A 17,302-nucleotide genomic window follows, 5' to 3' on the forward strand; every position below is an offset into this window, starting at 1 on the left:
TTATCCACACTGTGAGGGCTCGGTATGGCGCCAGCACGGCTTGGCTGTACAGTTGAAAAGAGGCATAATAGATGCCTGCTATAGCTGAAAGCTGATTGGCTGATGATGCTGAATCGTTTTCTAATCAAATTTAATGACCTAAACTACAGTTATCATTAGTGCTTGTAAACCCTCTTTAGCTTGTAACTCCAGCTTGTATTATTTTTGTATTTAATGATGCTTATAATACAGTTAAGACTAGAATGACCAAGGCTGTCATTTGGACCGTTTTTGGAATTTAAATGTAAATTGCGGTGCGTGTGTTTAAGATACGGAGCTGTGCTTTCCTGACTTTCCCTAACTATATGTACTAATTACCCTGACAAAGAAAGAATCACCTAACTGCAAAAATTAGCGAGATAAAGTACTGTCATACCTATTCCAACCAGGAGTGGTCAAATTGACTGATACATATAAAACATATTATAAAGCTGCATCCACACTGCATGCAAGCGATATAAGACAATAATTTAGAATTCACTGCGGTCAAATGGGAGTATCCACACCAGCAGCGAGCAATGTCACTTTTGAGAAAATTTAGCATCGTAAAATAGAACCTGTTTTTATTTATTTTTTTGTTGCGTGACTGGAATGAAACAGAAACAAGGTTAACACCCTTGACACACATCAAGCACACGCCTCAATACACGTCACACCTCAAAACAAGTTACCCCTGTATGACTAAAAGTTAATTTATGAGGTGCAGCAGTATCCATTATTATATGATTGCAAATTGAACGACTACAAAGACATCCAGAAGAAAGACAATGCCTGGGTGGCTTGCAGGTGGTGCATTTAGCAGCACCGAGACATCTTCTTAATGATTATGCAAGTTGCATAAAAATAGGTTTATTAATAAGCAAAAATAAACTGGAGCATACATGCAGTCTACATTTCCAGCATTTAAATGAAATAATGCACACTTTTGCTGGCTTTTAAAAATGACACAAAAAAGGTCCCGCATTCACATAACTTGAACATGTGACCTCATTTTAAACTATGGCTTTTGTTTGTTTGTTTTTTTGTTTGTTTTTATCATGAATAATGTTTTGTTCACTAAATTGTTCTGTGGCACAAATCCATGACAAGAAGGTCTTTACATACGCATAAAGTGAATTTTTGGGGAGAGTCACCAAGCAAACAAAAATATTATTGAGGTCCTACTATTCTATACATTGTAAAACAAAGCCAGCAACACGTTTGTATTCTATGTGACACATCCCAACATTACCAAGATCATACACAGTTTTGAAGATTATGAGCCATATTTATAAAACATTTTCTGTCAAGTTCACAGGACTGTTTTAAAAGGAAAAACTAAATAAAAGTAAATAACAATACAAGGTAAGTGGTGACCTGGCATAATAACACATATAATAATAATAATAATAATAATGCACTTTAAAATACTTACAAAAGTTAATAAACAAAATGGATGAAAGAAGGAATTTATAAAGAAACACAGTTGAGATTGCAGTAAGTTGTTTATATAAATGTATAACAATAAAATCATTTTGTTGAAAATATCAGTTCAGCTATACTACTATTGTCCAACTGTCTACCGGGCTTCAAATCAGACTACTACTACTACTGGCACCATGAAAAAAAAAATACTATGACTACAGTTGTAAAATTACTACTAATAATAATGATAACAATAAAACTGTTGGATATATAGGGATGTTCAATAACTCTGATCCATAGATTTTACAAGTCCAGCCTTTCAGTCGGGACTTACAGCCATGTATTGAAGTTTGATTATATCAGTCTGCATTCCTCAAGTGAGGGGTCTGTTGACATTTCTATTGTATCAATGAGCCTTCTGATAGCTCATCAATCAATTTTGACAGCGCACGGCACCAGGCTGTCTGCCTGCAGTCTGGTTACTATAAGTCACTAATTTTTCTAAGAAATTCATTGTTACCCCAATACACATTGAAAACGGATCGCTGAAGACACAGGTCATCAAAGCAGTGTTTGGAATTACTGCAAGTTTTACCAAACAACGATTCTGATGCAGCAGAGATGGACAATGACGAATCTGGCTCTGAAGCAGACTGGGTTTGCAAAGATAAATCTTTCAGCAGCAGTGACACCAAGATGATCCCTGGTCAATGCCCTTGGAGGAATTAGAAGTTTTCATTGTACTAGTATATACCTGTGGGACTAAACACACATGAGGCAGAGAGTTGTAATTGAAAACGCAGCATAGGTGCACCAGATTTATTTTGTTCTTTATCCCAATCAAGAGATTTACATGTTAAATGTGCTTTTCTCGTCGCTGCCTGTGCCTCCCCCATCAGCTGGGGCAGGAGATAACTAGCACCAGGGCCTCGAAGATGTCCAGATAAGCATCTTAGTCAGCCGCTGTAGTCTCGGATTGGGTCCCACATCCCTGGCACCTCCCTGCACGGCCACCGTCAAGGTTTGGCGCAGGAGATCCATCATTGAGCAAACTGTTCCAGGTCTCTGTGTATGATACTGCTGTGTATGAGCATTGAATCCTACTCTGACACCACGAGTGGAAGGGTGTGGGAAATTCACTAAACAAGCATGAGACAGAGAGTTGTAATTGAAAACGCTGCTCTGCCGCACCAGATTTATTTTGTTCTTTACCACGAACAATGGTATTCCAGCCCGGGTGTAGAGGCAGTCTCTGTAGTTTAAACAATATTCACAATCCAAAGGGAAAAACAACGAGAGAAAACGATTATTAAATTCAAAACTACGAATAAAGGTTTGGCTCACAGCCGTGTCTCATGGCTTCCGCTATGCCGCAAGGTGCAAGACTTAATTACAGTCCGGTATCACCTCACTAGACTTCTACTAGGGTTGCCCACGTTTTTCCCCCAGAGCGAAATATCCGTCCCAACTACCGTTCTCTAGTTGTTTTTTTTTCATTCTCCATTTCCTGGCTTGCCTTTTGTTTTCTCTCTGGTCTCTTACTTGGTTTCCCCGATGTTTTTTCTCCTGAACAGGCAAGACAGAGGTAATCACAGCACGTTATTTTTATTGGCTGATTGTCCCCCCGAGACCCACCTCCCTACCACTCAGAGAGAGCCAGACGACACACCCTCACCCAATCTCTCTGTGTCATCACCATGATTGGCAGGCAAGTCCAACAGGCCCATCGACTCCAGCAATAGCCAGCACAGACCTCGCCCTGCTACAATGCCCTTGGAACATTTGGTTACTGTTGATAGCTGTGCCAAATGCGCAAAGACAGTCTGCGGTAAGTGCACTGCATATTATGAAAAGTGCAGGATCTGTGTGATTTGTGCCAGCAAACGATTGTAAATGAAGCCCATTCTGTTAAAATGTTTATTTATTCATGTCATTTCGATTATAGTATGTCTGTGTATAAACGCATAGCTTCGGTTGCGTTTATGCACTTTGTTATGTAGGCAATATAAACCCATTTATTTTATTTTTTAATACTTATTTACTTTGTTTCAGTTGTACAGTTCTATATATGTACAGTATATAACTGTATATACACAAATTTGACTTTGTTAACAATTGTAGGCAATATAAACCCATTTATTGTTTCAGTTGTACAGTTTTGTATGTACATGAATATACCTGTATATACACACATTTATTTTCAAATATCTGTTTCATTTTTTACTGTTTTTTGAGGTTTGGCTTTATGTAATATGTCTGTAAATAAACACATTTCTGTTCAAATGTCTGTTTATTTACGGTTGTGAAGCTGCTTTATAAGACGTTCCTGAATAAAACTACGACTCATATTCAATTGTTTGTCCTTTCATTATTATATTTATGTTGTTTTTAATATGCTGGTCAAATTGACCAGTCATGGTTGTTCTAGGTATGCCTATAAATATGGTCATTCTAGTGTTAAAGAGTGGGGATATTAGATCTGTAGCTGTTCAATGTTGGTGAAACACTAACGTGTCTGATACCAGTGACTAAAGTCTGTTTTAAAGTATAACAATACTGATTAACTAAAATGCATTACCTTCCAGTTGTTCTGTTCCAGTTCTTAAATAAGAGACAAAAGCCTGAATTACATACACAAGAAAACAGTTTTATTGGAAACAATGCCTTAACAGGTCAATTGTTGGTACATACAGAAGAATGCAGGCACGTTACATTCAAAAGTGTTTTATAATTAAAAAAAAACACATTTGCTATTATCCATTCACATTCAGTACATGAACATTAAACTTTTAGATATCAGATTTATTTGCAAGTTGCCAAAGTTAAAATAATGTTGTATCAATATAATAAATAAGTTCTTGTTCACAATAATAATAATAATAATAATAATAAACACTGCAAAAAAGAATATGTTGAAATAAAACTTTCAAGTGAGAATAGCGTCCTTCATATAAAAATGTCCTTTGCAGTTTGATGGAACAGGGATCCAAGAAATTGAAAATGCCTCTAATGGTAAGTAGTGAGTCCTTTTCTGGTACAGCAACAAAAGGACTTTAGAGTCACACATAAAAAAGAGTACAAATATATTCCTAGATTAAATATGCCAATGGCCTCGCAAGCTACAGAAACACATACATTTACTGTGCCAATGTATTTTCCAACAAAGTTAAGGAATAAAGTGGTGTGCCTGCCCAAATGAAAGGAGTGAACGCTGAGCATCGTTCCATTTTAATTACCCACCACTACACAATATCCTGTAAGTCTGGGATTATGTATTTTGAATAATGTGGAAATAAGCTTCACACTTTTTTTAACAGCACAATATGAGATATAACTTGTGCAGGAAAATATCAATGAATAAAATAAATATATACAAAGAATATGATAAGATAATAAAAATAATAAAGCCTTACTAAGCAGTCTTTCTGTTCTGTCCTTGCAAGCCAATGCACAACACACTTACTGAACCGAAAAGTAGTTTTACAGTGTAGTTTATTATGTAATAATGTAATTCTGTGCAATGAAGTCATACAACACAAAAAAACAGTGTGTCCAATGTCATCCTCTACACACCAAGTACAATGTGAATATAAGTGATCCATGCACGTAGATGCAAGACTATATCTAAAGATCAAAGGCTGGTTTCACAGACCTTGGTTAGCACTAATCTTGGACTATTTTATGGTAAGTAGGCCAGGGCATGTGCTAATCAGTCTCTGAAACCATCCATGTAAGATTAATTGATTAATCACGCAGGTTAGCTTTTAGCAATTAATTGTGAGTTAAATGAAATATAGTACATCTTAAATCTCAAATCTTTAAAAACAGCTATGTTTGTTTTGGCATTTTAAGGCTTATTCTAAAATAAAAGTTGACAATATGAGAATCTTCATTTGTCAAGCATCCTAAATGCAGGACATACCTGTAAAAATGACTGCTACATAGGTCCTCGTAATATCTATGTGATATTACAATAGCCCTATTTAATCCACATGAGAGAAGGCTCTCTAAGTTCCTGCCAAGCCTCCCTATCAGACTCACCCAATTTCTGTATCTAGCCTCTCCATCTTGTTTTCTGCCTTTCTATCCCTTTTCTCATTTCATTTGATGGTCACGATTTTGAAAGCTCTAGCTCCTATGTAGGTCCAATGCGACAGTATAATACTGTTTGTTTTTTTTACTTGAATGACCATAGCCTTACCTAACCTAATTATTAACCTGCATGAAAAGGCTGTACCAAACATTCAGAATATTTAGGTTTTTATTCCTTGTATTTGTATTAGTGGGCCACAGTCAGATCTGAATTATTCTACTGCCTTATTCACATGCTCTTTGCTCTTCCTCCACAACAACAGACAGTACATAGTGTACCCACAATGCTGCTCAACCGCTCAATTTCCACATGCAACCAACTTTTGTTTTTGAATGCAACAAAATTGTCAAGAAACAGCAAGGTCCATGCAATACTTTAATTGGTTTATAATTACATTTAAAACTGGTTACTGAAACGGTTTTGCACATTCATAAAACAGTACAATATTCTTGTTTATAGGTTCAATTACATTTAAAAAATATACCGGTATTTAAATAAATTCATAAATACATAAATAAATAAATGTGAATAAGTATAAATGATCATATGTAGTAATAAAGTACTATTTATTGTAATTTAAGTATAATGTTGGGGTATGTATTGATCACAGTACAAAAAGCTGTGTCCCTAATTTCATTAATCACAAATATCAGTTGTCACATAACATTTTACAAACCAATACCTGGTCCACGATTTAGAAAAGGTCATACAAAAAGTAACTATAATCTTGAAGTTCTATTTTATGAGTAATGAATGGCCATAACATAAATGTATTTATGCCACAGAAATGACTGCAAATGCTTTGCAGAGTGCAATGCAAGTATATGACCCTTAAAGGAAAAATAATGTCAAATGGCAGATTTAGTAATTGATGTGCAGTTTGTGCCATTTAAATAAGGCTCTATATTGAAATCCAGTGCATATATATATATATATATATATATATATATATATATATATATATATATATATATATATATTAAGCATAGTTTAAACCATTAATTTTTAATTCTCTTATTTATATACTGAAATTTACACAAGTGATGTATCGGCAATGCCACAGACAACATTCCAGCAGACACTGACATAAACTGGTAGATTTCTTGCTGCTAAGACTACCTGTACAAATTAAAAGGATTATGGCTGCCTGATACACAGCTGACATGTCTCAATTGGGCTCCCTTTAAGAAGAACTTACCCACGGGGTACAAAGAGTGCAATATAGGACAATGAGAGTGGGATGCAAGGAGGTGGTGCTCTACCAAGGCAACATGAAGACAGTCTGGCAGTTTAGTCATGTCCCTTTCATTTCAAAGTTTTGATGTGGTACAGTAGTCTCCGTGTATAGGAACACCTCCTAAGAGAGCACCTCGCCTAAGGGAACACCCTTGTGGTGAAACAGATTTTTCCCCATTGTAAATGTTCTGCCTAAAAGGAACAGGAACTTCACTGAAAAGAAAACATTTTGGCACCACTAGCGATTCGTTCACAACAGATACAGTACTGTTTTGTAACCTGATAACTCATCATCATCAAACTTAAATTAGACTGGTTTATTTAATCTTTTCAAATGTGACTTGTCATCATGAGAGTGTCTTGAGGCACACTGATTGTATTTTTTAAATCTTTCCAGAACCGCTGTCTATCATTGCCTCGTTTTGTATTCTGATTTCCTCGAGTGCGCCTCACCGCTCCAAAATGGCACGTAAACAAACAGCGAAATGCGCTGCTGTTTCTCTTGCTACAAAAAGTTGGAAATTGTACGAGCTCTTGAAAGAAACCTGAATCAGACACAAGCCGCTGAGCAATTTGGTGTTTTCAGTTCAGGTGAGTTGCTTCACCATTCTGTTAAATAATTTTGTGCATGTTTTGAATATTGATCCACTACAGGTATTCATAATTAATCTAGAGCTGCTGCTGTATTTTTTAACGTGTGTAGGGGTGCTGTGTTAATTTAGTTTGACAGTTAGTTTATTAACGTTAGTTTGTCTGGTGCTATATTAGTATAGTTTATTAACATACACTTGCCTATTGCTTTTCTCTTACTTATTCTGTCCATTTTATATGAACGTGCATCATGACAAGTAATAAGTATTTATTTATTGATTGATTCATATTGTGTCTGGTGGTTGACTCTTAAAGAACAAGAGAACACTTCGCTTGCTTCCCAAGGGGTGTTCTCTTAGCCAAAGACTACTGTATATTAAAATAAATCATTACATTACATCAGGTGATATAGAGCTGGATTTTAGGCTGCTCTCTATCTATCTATCTATCTATCTATCTATCTATCTATCTATCTATCTATCTATCTATCTATCTATCTATCTAAATCAATATACATTTATTTATGTCTAATTATCTATATATGTCCTATGTTGCCAACAATCTTCTAATCTTCCAAAAGATAAATCTGATAACAAGATAGATTATCAAAATTAAATAATACAAAAATGCAGTAACTGGTGTAAATCTTCTCTCTTAACTTAAGAAAACACAATTGGTCCCGGAGTTATGAAAAAAATAACACTTGATAAAACTTTATTTTACAATATCTCATGATGGTTGAGTACCCTCAGTCAACCATGGCAGGGCACCACTGAACGATCATTTGGCACTTCATTAATCTTGGGTTTCTAGGCACAATGTGAAAGAGTCAGTTTGGTCAAACCTTCTCCATGCATTTTGTATAACAGTTTGAACTCCGACGGAAGCTGGTGGGACTCCTGCCATTTGGTAGTGAACTTGGTCCCCTTCTTGTCATAGTAATGGTAAGGCAGGTCTTTCCCTGTGTTGGGGTCCCACCCGAATGGCCAGAATCCGTAGAGATGGATCTCCTCACACATTGAAGAGGCCAACGTGTACATGAGAATGCCAGTACTTAAACGTTTAGGAGCTAAGTGTTTGGTCTTCCAGTACCTGTGAAACATCAGACACACTCGTTAGGTCAGACGAACGGAATTGTGCACAGCATTTGTAATGGTTTGAAATGTATTTTCAATCCTAATTTTTTAAAAAAATTAGCAACAAACTAAACCTAACACTATACTGTAGCTCTTACAAAGTAATTACAGTGAAAACAGCATATTCTAGTATGCAAGTATTCTACTTTTTACTGCTCTATAACACAATTTTAACTGCAAGTAAAGATGGCTAAAATAAAGCCAACTACAGTCATAGTGAACTTAAACTGTATTGTATTGTTTTATTTGATTCACTTTACTAAAGTTTAACTGCCCTTTGGTCATACTGTTATTATAATGTAATAATATTTACATCTGCTTTTCACACAACCAATTCTGGTACAATACACAAGGATAGTTATTCTCTTAATAATAGAAATGCATGTAAGAGAATAGGTTTAATACTGAGATCTCTTATCCCCAGTAAGGAAATCAATTATAAGAAGTCTATATCATGCCTTAATTTTTTTTTTCTTGTATTTAAAACCTGCCAAGTGATTCATTTTAATAGGATTTCAGTGAAGTATCCCCCAGTATCTGTGATTCTTATATAGTGTAACAGGGGTCAATAAGATCAACCCCTTTGAATTTAAACAGTGGTCACTTACAGCAGGGGATAAACTAGGATTAGTTTAGGCCCTTTTTACTTTTTGTAAGAAATTACTCATAGCTTTGTTCAGAAGTTAACCAGAAAATTATGCTTAAGGGAATGTATGTCATTGCTCTCAATATATCACAAGTGCTGTATTTTCTTCTGGTGTCATGTCACATTGGAGCACTCTTATTAAAATCAAAGGACACACACATACTTTTAAAAAATTAGAAACATAAGGTAATAGTGCTACATCATGAGTTAGAGGAACTGCAGGGTTATAATGTCACAGCCATTATAAACTAAATCAATTCTGATTAACTTGGCAACCATTTCAGTAGAATTGATGTACTTACAAATTGTACATTACAAACAAAAATTACTTTGTAAGTTAGTAATGTAATTACATTGTTAATACCCCTGTAATTGTGTCATTGCACTAATATTACAAATATATCATCATGTAATAAATAATAAAGCAAAACGTTCTCCCTGATTTCAAACACTTATAACACAATAGTCTTTATAGAGTAATAACCTAGCTGTTATCATTCATATGTTTAGTATAGGCCTTTTGACTTATTAATGTCACTTTCTCAGTAATAAATTAAATTTTTGGTCCCTAGTTTCAGTTATACTGTGCAACAGTAACTCTGAAATAGGTTCAAACACTAGAGTACTGGTAGTTAAGGTTTTCTGCACAGACCCATGCGCAAACATGATATACAAGGAAAAGGAGGAAAGGGAGTGGCTCTTACCTATTAACATGCTGCATTATATTTCCTGGCCAAGCCAACTTCACTTTTAACTGTCCCTTGTGTTCCACAAAGAAATCTACCAGGGTTCTGGTAACTGTTGCTGATGTATGAAAGAAAAAAGCAGGGATCCAGAGAATGGCCCCATCCAGCTTTTTCAGACTAAGGAAAAAGTTATTGCGGTCTTGGATGGTAAGAAGGTTGTTATAGTACTTTTCAAGAATACTAGGGTTAAAGGTTGTGAGGTTTGTCTTCCTTCCAACGTCTTTTTGGAAAACCTCAGTCGGGGCAAAGTTGCAACGGAAAACAAAATCGGCTTTATCTATTTCAGATCCGCACTTGCTTCCCGTGAGGATCCCACTGTTTCCTACCACAGCACAGACATTGTAATGCTTGTTCATTACCGGAGATGCATCAGGAAGCAGAGATTTAAAGTTATTGCTAATGGAAAACACGTATTTATGGCTGGAATAGTCATAGTGCATCAGCTGTCCAACTCGAATTCCGCCCTTGGTCAAAGTGAAGTTTTTTGCCACATCAATGTAGTGAAGAACTTCTTTCCTAAAACAAAATGTATATAAAGATATGTATTCATGTAGAGTTTTATTCACGTTATACTTAAATGGCATATATATATATATATATATATATATATATATATATATATATATATATATATATATATATATATATATATACAGTATTGTGCAAAAGTTTTAGGCAGGTGTGAAAAAATGCTGTAAAGTAAGAATGCTTTCAAAAATAGACATGTTAATAGTTTATATTTATCAATTAACAAAATGCAAAGTGAGTGAACAGAAGAAAAATCTACATCAAATCAATATTTGGTGTGACCACCCTTTGCCGTCAAAACAGCATCAATTCTTCTAGGTACACTTGCACACAGTTTTTGAAGGAACTCGGCAGGTAGGTTGGCCCAAACATCTTGGAGAACTAACCACAGTTCTTCTGTGGATTTAGGCAGCCTCAGTTGCTTTTCTCTCTTCATGTAATCCCAGACAGACTCGATGATGTTGAGATCAGGGCTCTGTGGGGGCCATACCATCACTTCCAGGACTCCTTGTTCTTCTTTACGCTGAAGATAGTTCTTAATGACTTTCGCTGTATGTTTGGGGTCGTTGTCAAGCTGCAGAATAAATTTGGGGCCAATCAGATGCCTCCCTGACGGTATTGCATGATGGATAAGTATCTGCCTGTACTTCTCAGCATTGAGGAGACCATTAATTCTGACCAAATCCCCAACTCCATTTGCAGAAATGCAGCCCCAAACTTGCAAGGAACCTCCACCATGCTTCACTGTTGCCTGCAGACACTCATTCGTGTACTGCTCTCCAGCCCTTCGGCGAACAAACTGCCTTCTGCTACAGCCAAATATTTCAAATTTTGACTCATGCACCTGCTGCCATTTTTCTGCACCCCAGTTCCTGTGTTTTCGTGCATAGTTGAGTCGCTTGGCCTTGTTTCCACATCGGAGGTATGGCTTTTTGGCCGCAAGTCTTCCATGAAGGCCACTTCTGACCAGACTTATCCGGACAGTAGATGGGTGTACCAGGGTCCCACTGTTTGCTGCCAATTCTGAGCTGATGGCACTGCTGGACATCTTCCGATTGTGAAGGGAAGTAAGCATGATGTGTCTTTCATCTGATGCAGTAAGTTCCCTTGGCCGACCACTGCATCTACGGTCCTCAACGTTGCCCGTTTCTTTGTGCTTCTTCAAAAGAGCTTGGACAGCACATCTGGAAACCCCTGTCTGCCTTGAAATTTCTGCCTGGGAGAGACCTTGATGATGCAGTATAACTACCTTGTGTCTTGTTGCTGTGCTCAGTCTTGCCATGGTGTATGACTTTTGACAGTAAACTGTCTTCAGCAACCTCACCTTGTTAGCTGAGTTTGGCTGTTCCTCACCCAGTTGTATTCCTCCTACACAGCTGTTTCTGTTTCAGTTAATGATTATGTTTCAACCTATATATTGAGTTGATGATCATTAGCACCTGTTTGGTATAATTGTTTAATCATACACCTGACTATATGCCTACAAAATCCCTGACTTTGTGCAAGTGTACCTAGAAGAATTGATGCTGTTTTGAAGGCAAAGGGTGGTCACACCAAATATGGATTTGATTTAGATTTTTCTTCTGTTCACTCACTTTGCATTTAGTTAATTGATAAATATAATCTATTAACATGTCTATTTTTTAAAGCCTAAAACTTTTGCACAGTACTGTATATATATATATATATATATATATATATATATATATATATATATATATATATATATATATATATATATATATATATATATATATACTGTATATTACTACTATGACCATCATACACATTAAGCCGAAAATTACTATTAACACACCATGGGCTCTATAAAGTTAACAAGCCAGAAATAAACAACTCAGACATTTAATGCTGGAATTTGTAGGTAGTCTTAATATGTTTCATTTGTTCTAGAATTGTAATTTATTAAATTATCTTACAGAAAAAAAAATCCTAAAGAAAGAAAATCTTATATTGCCTCATTCATTAGCTAAATAAATTTGCTGGCACTGACCAGAAACCTTAAATTTCCAGATGTAATTTGTCTGAAACTGCTAATTTTGGAAACGTGGAAATATAAAATCTGACTGTGGCTGATGTAATGGAATATTTCATTGAACTTTACAATTAGTGTTGTCAGGCTAAGAGCACTCTCACTCACTTAGAAATGACCACATTGCATACTTTGCATAAGGTTTATCCATAGTGTTTTGTTATGACTTGTTCTAGACATGTTTTATGCAAATGGCTTCTGTTTCTTTTTCAATGTGTGCTTGCTGTCTAGAATGGAAGGTGATGCCTTACCTCCCTTCTCACTGCTACTCCTAAATGGCTCACTCCACAATTACTGTACAATGAGACAGGGTACTGGGTTTATAGAAGAGGTGTAACAGCACCGCCCAGCCTGGGAAGCAACCACTTATAAACCTGAAGCAGTAAATACAAATGTAAATCTGCTAAGGGTTCTAAAATAAAGCACTCAAACTGAAACATTTGTGCGTCTTGCTCTTTAAAAGTTGGGAGTCTCTGAACTTGTTTGGACAATCATTGTAGTTATGTGCATGTTGCTCTACTTCACCATTCCATTCAAAACATTAAAGTGCAATATTGGACCAACAGGACCAGTTAGAACAATTGCAAACATAATACAAATGTAAAACATGAATAAAGATGGCACTTGAAGCTATCAATTCTTAAAAGTTCTGACATTATTACTTGGGATGCAGCCACATGGAGGTTTCACCACAGCCAGTGCTTGACAGTGGGTGCTCCTGGGTAGCAGAAAGCATGCAAGGAAATCTTTATTGATATTTGAGATTTCCCTATCCCATAAGATTAATACGAATACCAATCAATGCCACCCAACACCTCGGACTGTAAGAATTCAACATATGGGACACTTACGTACATATTGATAGAAGGATTTAAACTGTTTTTTGATGAGGGGGTCAATACTGCAAAGCACAGTATAATCAATATGTTCACTGTTCTGATATTTCTAGTCACTTTTTCAATAGGGTAGATTTCAGAAAATGTACTGTATGTCTTTCTTAAATTCAGGTGAAGTCATTGTATAAACCCATTTATTATGAAAATATTTGTACCATCATTGGTGTAATATACATGTTTTAGTGTTCTTCGACTATTTGTGAATTTCAGTGACCATCAAAAACATCAAAAGTTGTTATGTTGTTGTCTAAACCGTGATTTCTATCTTAGCAGTAATGGTCTATATTATATTAATCAATTTAACTATAAGTGACTGGATTCATACAAAATGGCCTCACCTTTGCTGTAAAAAAGCAGTTCTATTAAATTTCCATTTAGATGGCTTGTCTTGCAGTTCCTCGTTTAGAGCATTTGTGAGTGGTATGAAAGATGGGTCCAGAAACTTCATTGCAAACTGTGACCTAAAAAAAGAGTGCATTTATTGTCAATTAGAAAGGAAGCATCCAGTGCTATCACTGAAAGACAGCTGTTAAGTGCAGTTCTAATAAATGCCCCCCAGCTTAATGCAATCACTTTAAACGCCAATTAATTCACTCCTTTAAAATGTAGGCCTCATTCTAAATTGCCATTTGTTATTATTCCCTCTGTTCTTTCCAACACACTGTACCTCTGATAGATATTAGCCTAATATAACTGCACTTAAAGGCACGGTTCCCAGTATAATTCCAGTTTAGCATGTGAACTGCACATCAGTGAATACATTTTGCAACTTTGATTAAGTATATTCTTAAAAAGCATTTGTTTACCGAAGGTAAGCATTGCAATGTCTGCAACGGTAGACAAGTCTCGTCAATGTTTTTTTTTTTTTAAATACTAAATGGTTATGCATTGCACACTGTGATGCTGCATAAATATTTTCTGATCTGTTCTCTTGTTATTAATGTATTTTTAGAAGCACATTTTCCCCATCCTTCAGTCTATTCTATATTCTCAAATCCTACAAAATGTCTTCCTCTGGTAAAGGTGTAAAGAACATGACATGTTGAACATTTACGTGCGGGTACTGTAAATCAGCACCCTGGACAGCGATCTGTACTTACAATGGCGTCAATGCAGATGTGCGCTAAACTGCAGGCCACTGAGAATGTGTGTTATCTCACGTTATACACCAAATCAACACTTAATAAAAGCCATTTAGTACTATTTGTATATATAAAAAAATAAAAATAAAATAACACTGTACAATTTAAAGGTAAACGTGTCAGTATTGTTGATTTATTTCCCCAATGCAGCATTCGCCCAGGGATATATTCTCAAAAGCAATACAAAACACATTCTATAAAACTGTGCTTGCCTGTGGACCATACTTTATAAAGTATTCTATACTTTATTGTATTCTATATTTTAAGTATACTTTAATAGCAAAAGACCATCATTTCCTAATTAAAAAAAATAAGATTAATACATAAATAAATAACGTTAATTGAATAGAAAGCACTTAAACATGCAAATAAAATGATAGAGTCTAGCAGAGTTATAACAAATATATATTTCATAAAATGTTTTAAATACACAATCATCATGATTACAATTCCTATTTCAAGCTATATTTTGAACAACGCAACAGAATGCAAGGCGCGTGCGCCACTAGATTTGCCTGTGTTATATATTCTGAAGGCCTCCTGGATTCTATGATGTAAGACTTGTTTCAAGCAATACCATCGTCGCCTTATGAAACATTATCAGTTTTTTGGATGCGTTTTTTTTTTTTTTTGGAGGCTAATGATTGCATGTAAGAAATATATGATAGCAGCTATGGGTTGAAAATCAAAGCAATCACTGCCTTGCATAAGCATGCTCAAAACATCTAGTTAAATACACATTCTAGATAAACATGCATACTTACCGAAATCCAGCATGAAACATATACATTCGAGGACCCCCCGAACCTGCATATTTTGGGGTAGTGAAGATATTATCTCTTTTGATTGACACGTAGCTGATCAAGGATAAAATAAGCAAAGCGACACTTAACATTACCAAACCCAGCGCGCTAGCTATGCGGACCATCTTTGCTTATTCTCATTACCGAGACAATACAGCTCAGAAAGAAACAAATCGCGCGTCCATTAATCGTAAAGACAAACAAACAAACAAAAAACCCTAAAAGAACATGAAGGCGGTCCTTAAAATATAAACGTGTAGCTGGGTTTTTGAAGAATTAAAAATGGAGGGCTTGTATGAGCTGCAGTTGTTGAAATGGAAGCTGGTTGCGTTGGTGATACGTCTTTGCTCAGATGCCCCCTCATTCTCGATCACGGCTCCAGACAGAGCTGCCATCCCTTCTCCCACCCTGCAAGATAAATGTGATTGGAATAATGCTTCTGTTCGATTCAAGCCACTGGATTTAATTAATTAACTAACTCCGCCGGATATTTAAAGGGGACAGAATCTTGAACTAAAAAAAGTATAAAAGATGCAGCTTTAGTGTACAACAATGGGTTACATGCTGCATAAATGTGTATGTATAATATCGCGTGCAGAATACATTACCATTGTTATGAGGTCGCTTCCCTGTATACATAAACATCAATCAGTATGTGTGCATCCCACAGTCCCTTAGCTGGTGGATCTCCTGCCATTGTCTGTCCCCCTCTCCCCTCCCCCCATGCAAGAACTCTCCTTAATTTGCTATCACCCCAGTAAAAACTAGCATTATTTGTATGTAATGTTTGCAAGCAGACTCACTGGTAAAATTAAATCAGTCTGCTACCTTCAAACACTGTGACATATTAATAATAATTATAGTGGTTCATTGTTTTAATGGGAATCCCCCACAAACAACTACTTTGCGATATAACACATTTAGATATATATTTTTTGTTTTTGTTTGTTATAAGCCAACTGCTTAATTAAATACCAAGAATGTCAGCACTTCTTAATTGACTTTTAAAATGAAGTGTTATAGCAAACAGGCATTTCATATTTAAAAAAAAAAAAAAAAACTTGTACCATAGACTACTAGTTTGCATGCTTTATGTTTAAGACATTTGCAGTGTCTTTGCAGTCAAAGCATGTTATTGGCTGCAAAGCATGTCAGTCATGAAGTAAATCAGCTGGTTGGTTACAACAGTGTAATGACCTGTGCCAGACCACATGGAATGCTTTCTAGGAGATGTTTATCTGTCGATTTTGCACACTTGAGACCTATATTTTTATCCCCCGCTACAGTGGCAGTCACACATCACACATCTTTCCACATATTATTATTATTATTATTATTATTATTATTATTATTATTATTTATTTCTTAGCAGACGCCCTTATCCAGGGCGACTTACAATTGTTACAAGATATCACATTATACATTATTTCACATTATACAGATATCACATTATACAGATATCACATTATTTTTACATACAATTACCCATTTATACAGTTGGGTTTTTACTGGAGCAATCTAGGTAAAGTACCTTGCTCAAGGGTACAACAGCAGTGTCCCCCACTGGGGATTGAACCCACAACCCTCTGGTCAAGAGTCCAGAGCCCTAACCACTACTCCACACTGCTGCCCTATCTGGAGAATCGCTATCCAGTTGTAAATAAATTTGGTATTAACATTATTTATTTTAAGTCATTGACAATATCAGATTCTGGAGATATATGGGGACATCTGTCTGTCCGTATTTCCATCCAACTGTATGTCACTGTACCAGGGGCATTCTGTTACATGTGGGTATCCGCTGAGAAACAAGAAAGACACAGTGGGTTTGTAGTTGAAACGCCGCTCAGCCGTCCGGGTTTTATTAAAGTACAGGTGATGGTACATTTCCGCCACTAGGGTACCAACAATGGCAGTCCTAGTGCAGACAGGCATGTACACAAGTGGACATAGTTACAAAAAAGAAAAACAAACACAATGTATAAAACAGCT

The 17,302-nt window shown here is 36.0% G+C and overlaps 1 protein-coding gene across 1 annotated transcript; it reads right to left on the minus strand.

Annotated features, from left to right (window-relative positions):
- Positions 1 to 4,069: 4,069 nt before the first annotated feature.
- Positions 4,070 to 15,826, minus strand: LOC117408927 (sia-alpha-2,3-Gal-beta-1,4-GlcNAc-R:alpha 2,8-sialyltransferase). The gene is made up of 4 exons (XM_034014389.3): positions 15,272 to 15,826; positions 13,704 to 13,826; positions 9,850 to 10,407; positions 4,070 to 8,455 (listed from the first exon to the last, which is right to left on the minus strand). Exons 1-4 carry the CDS (start codon positions 15,433 to 15,435, stop codon positions 8,173 to 8,175), a joined length of 1,128 nt encoding a protein of 375 aa, XP_033870280.1. The 5' UTR covers positions 15,436 to 15,826; the 3' UTR covers positions 4,070 to 8,172.
- Positions 15,827 to 17,302: the final 1,476 nt, after the last annotated feature.

Source organism: Acipenser ruthenus, chromosome 2, assembly GCF_902713425.1.
Source record: "Acipenser ruthenus chromosome 2, fAciRut3.2 maternal haplotype, whole genome shotgun sequence".
NCBI lineage: Eukaryota > Metazoa > Chordata > Actinopteri > Acipenseriformes > Acipenseridae > Acipenser > Acipenser ruthenus.

What these genes read in the sequence shown, in the direction of transcription:
- LOC117408927 (XM_034014389.3), bottom strand. Translation starts at nt 15,435, where the DNA reads ATGGTCCGCATAGCTAGCGCGCTGGGTTTGGTAATGTTAAGTGTCGCT. An exon ending in ATGTTTCATGCTGGATTTCG is followed by an intron (nt 13,827 to 15,271) that starts GTAAGTATGCAT and finishes CTCTTTTTTTAG; the next exon opens with GTCACAGTTTGCAATGAAGT. An exon ending in ATAATGCAGCATGTTAATAG is followed by an intron (nt 8,456 to 9,849) that starts GTAAGAGCCACT and finishes GATGTTTCACAG; the next exon opens with GTACTGGAAGACCAAACACT.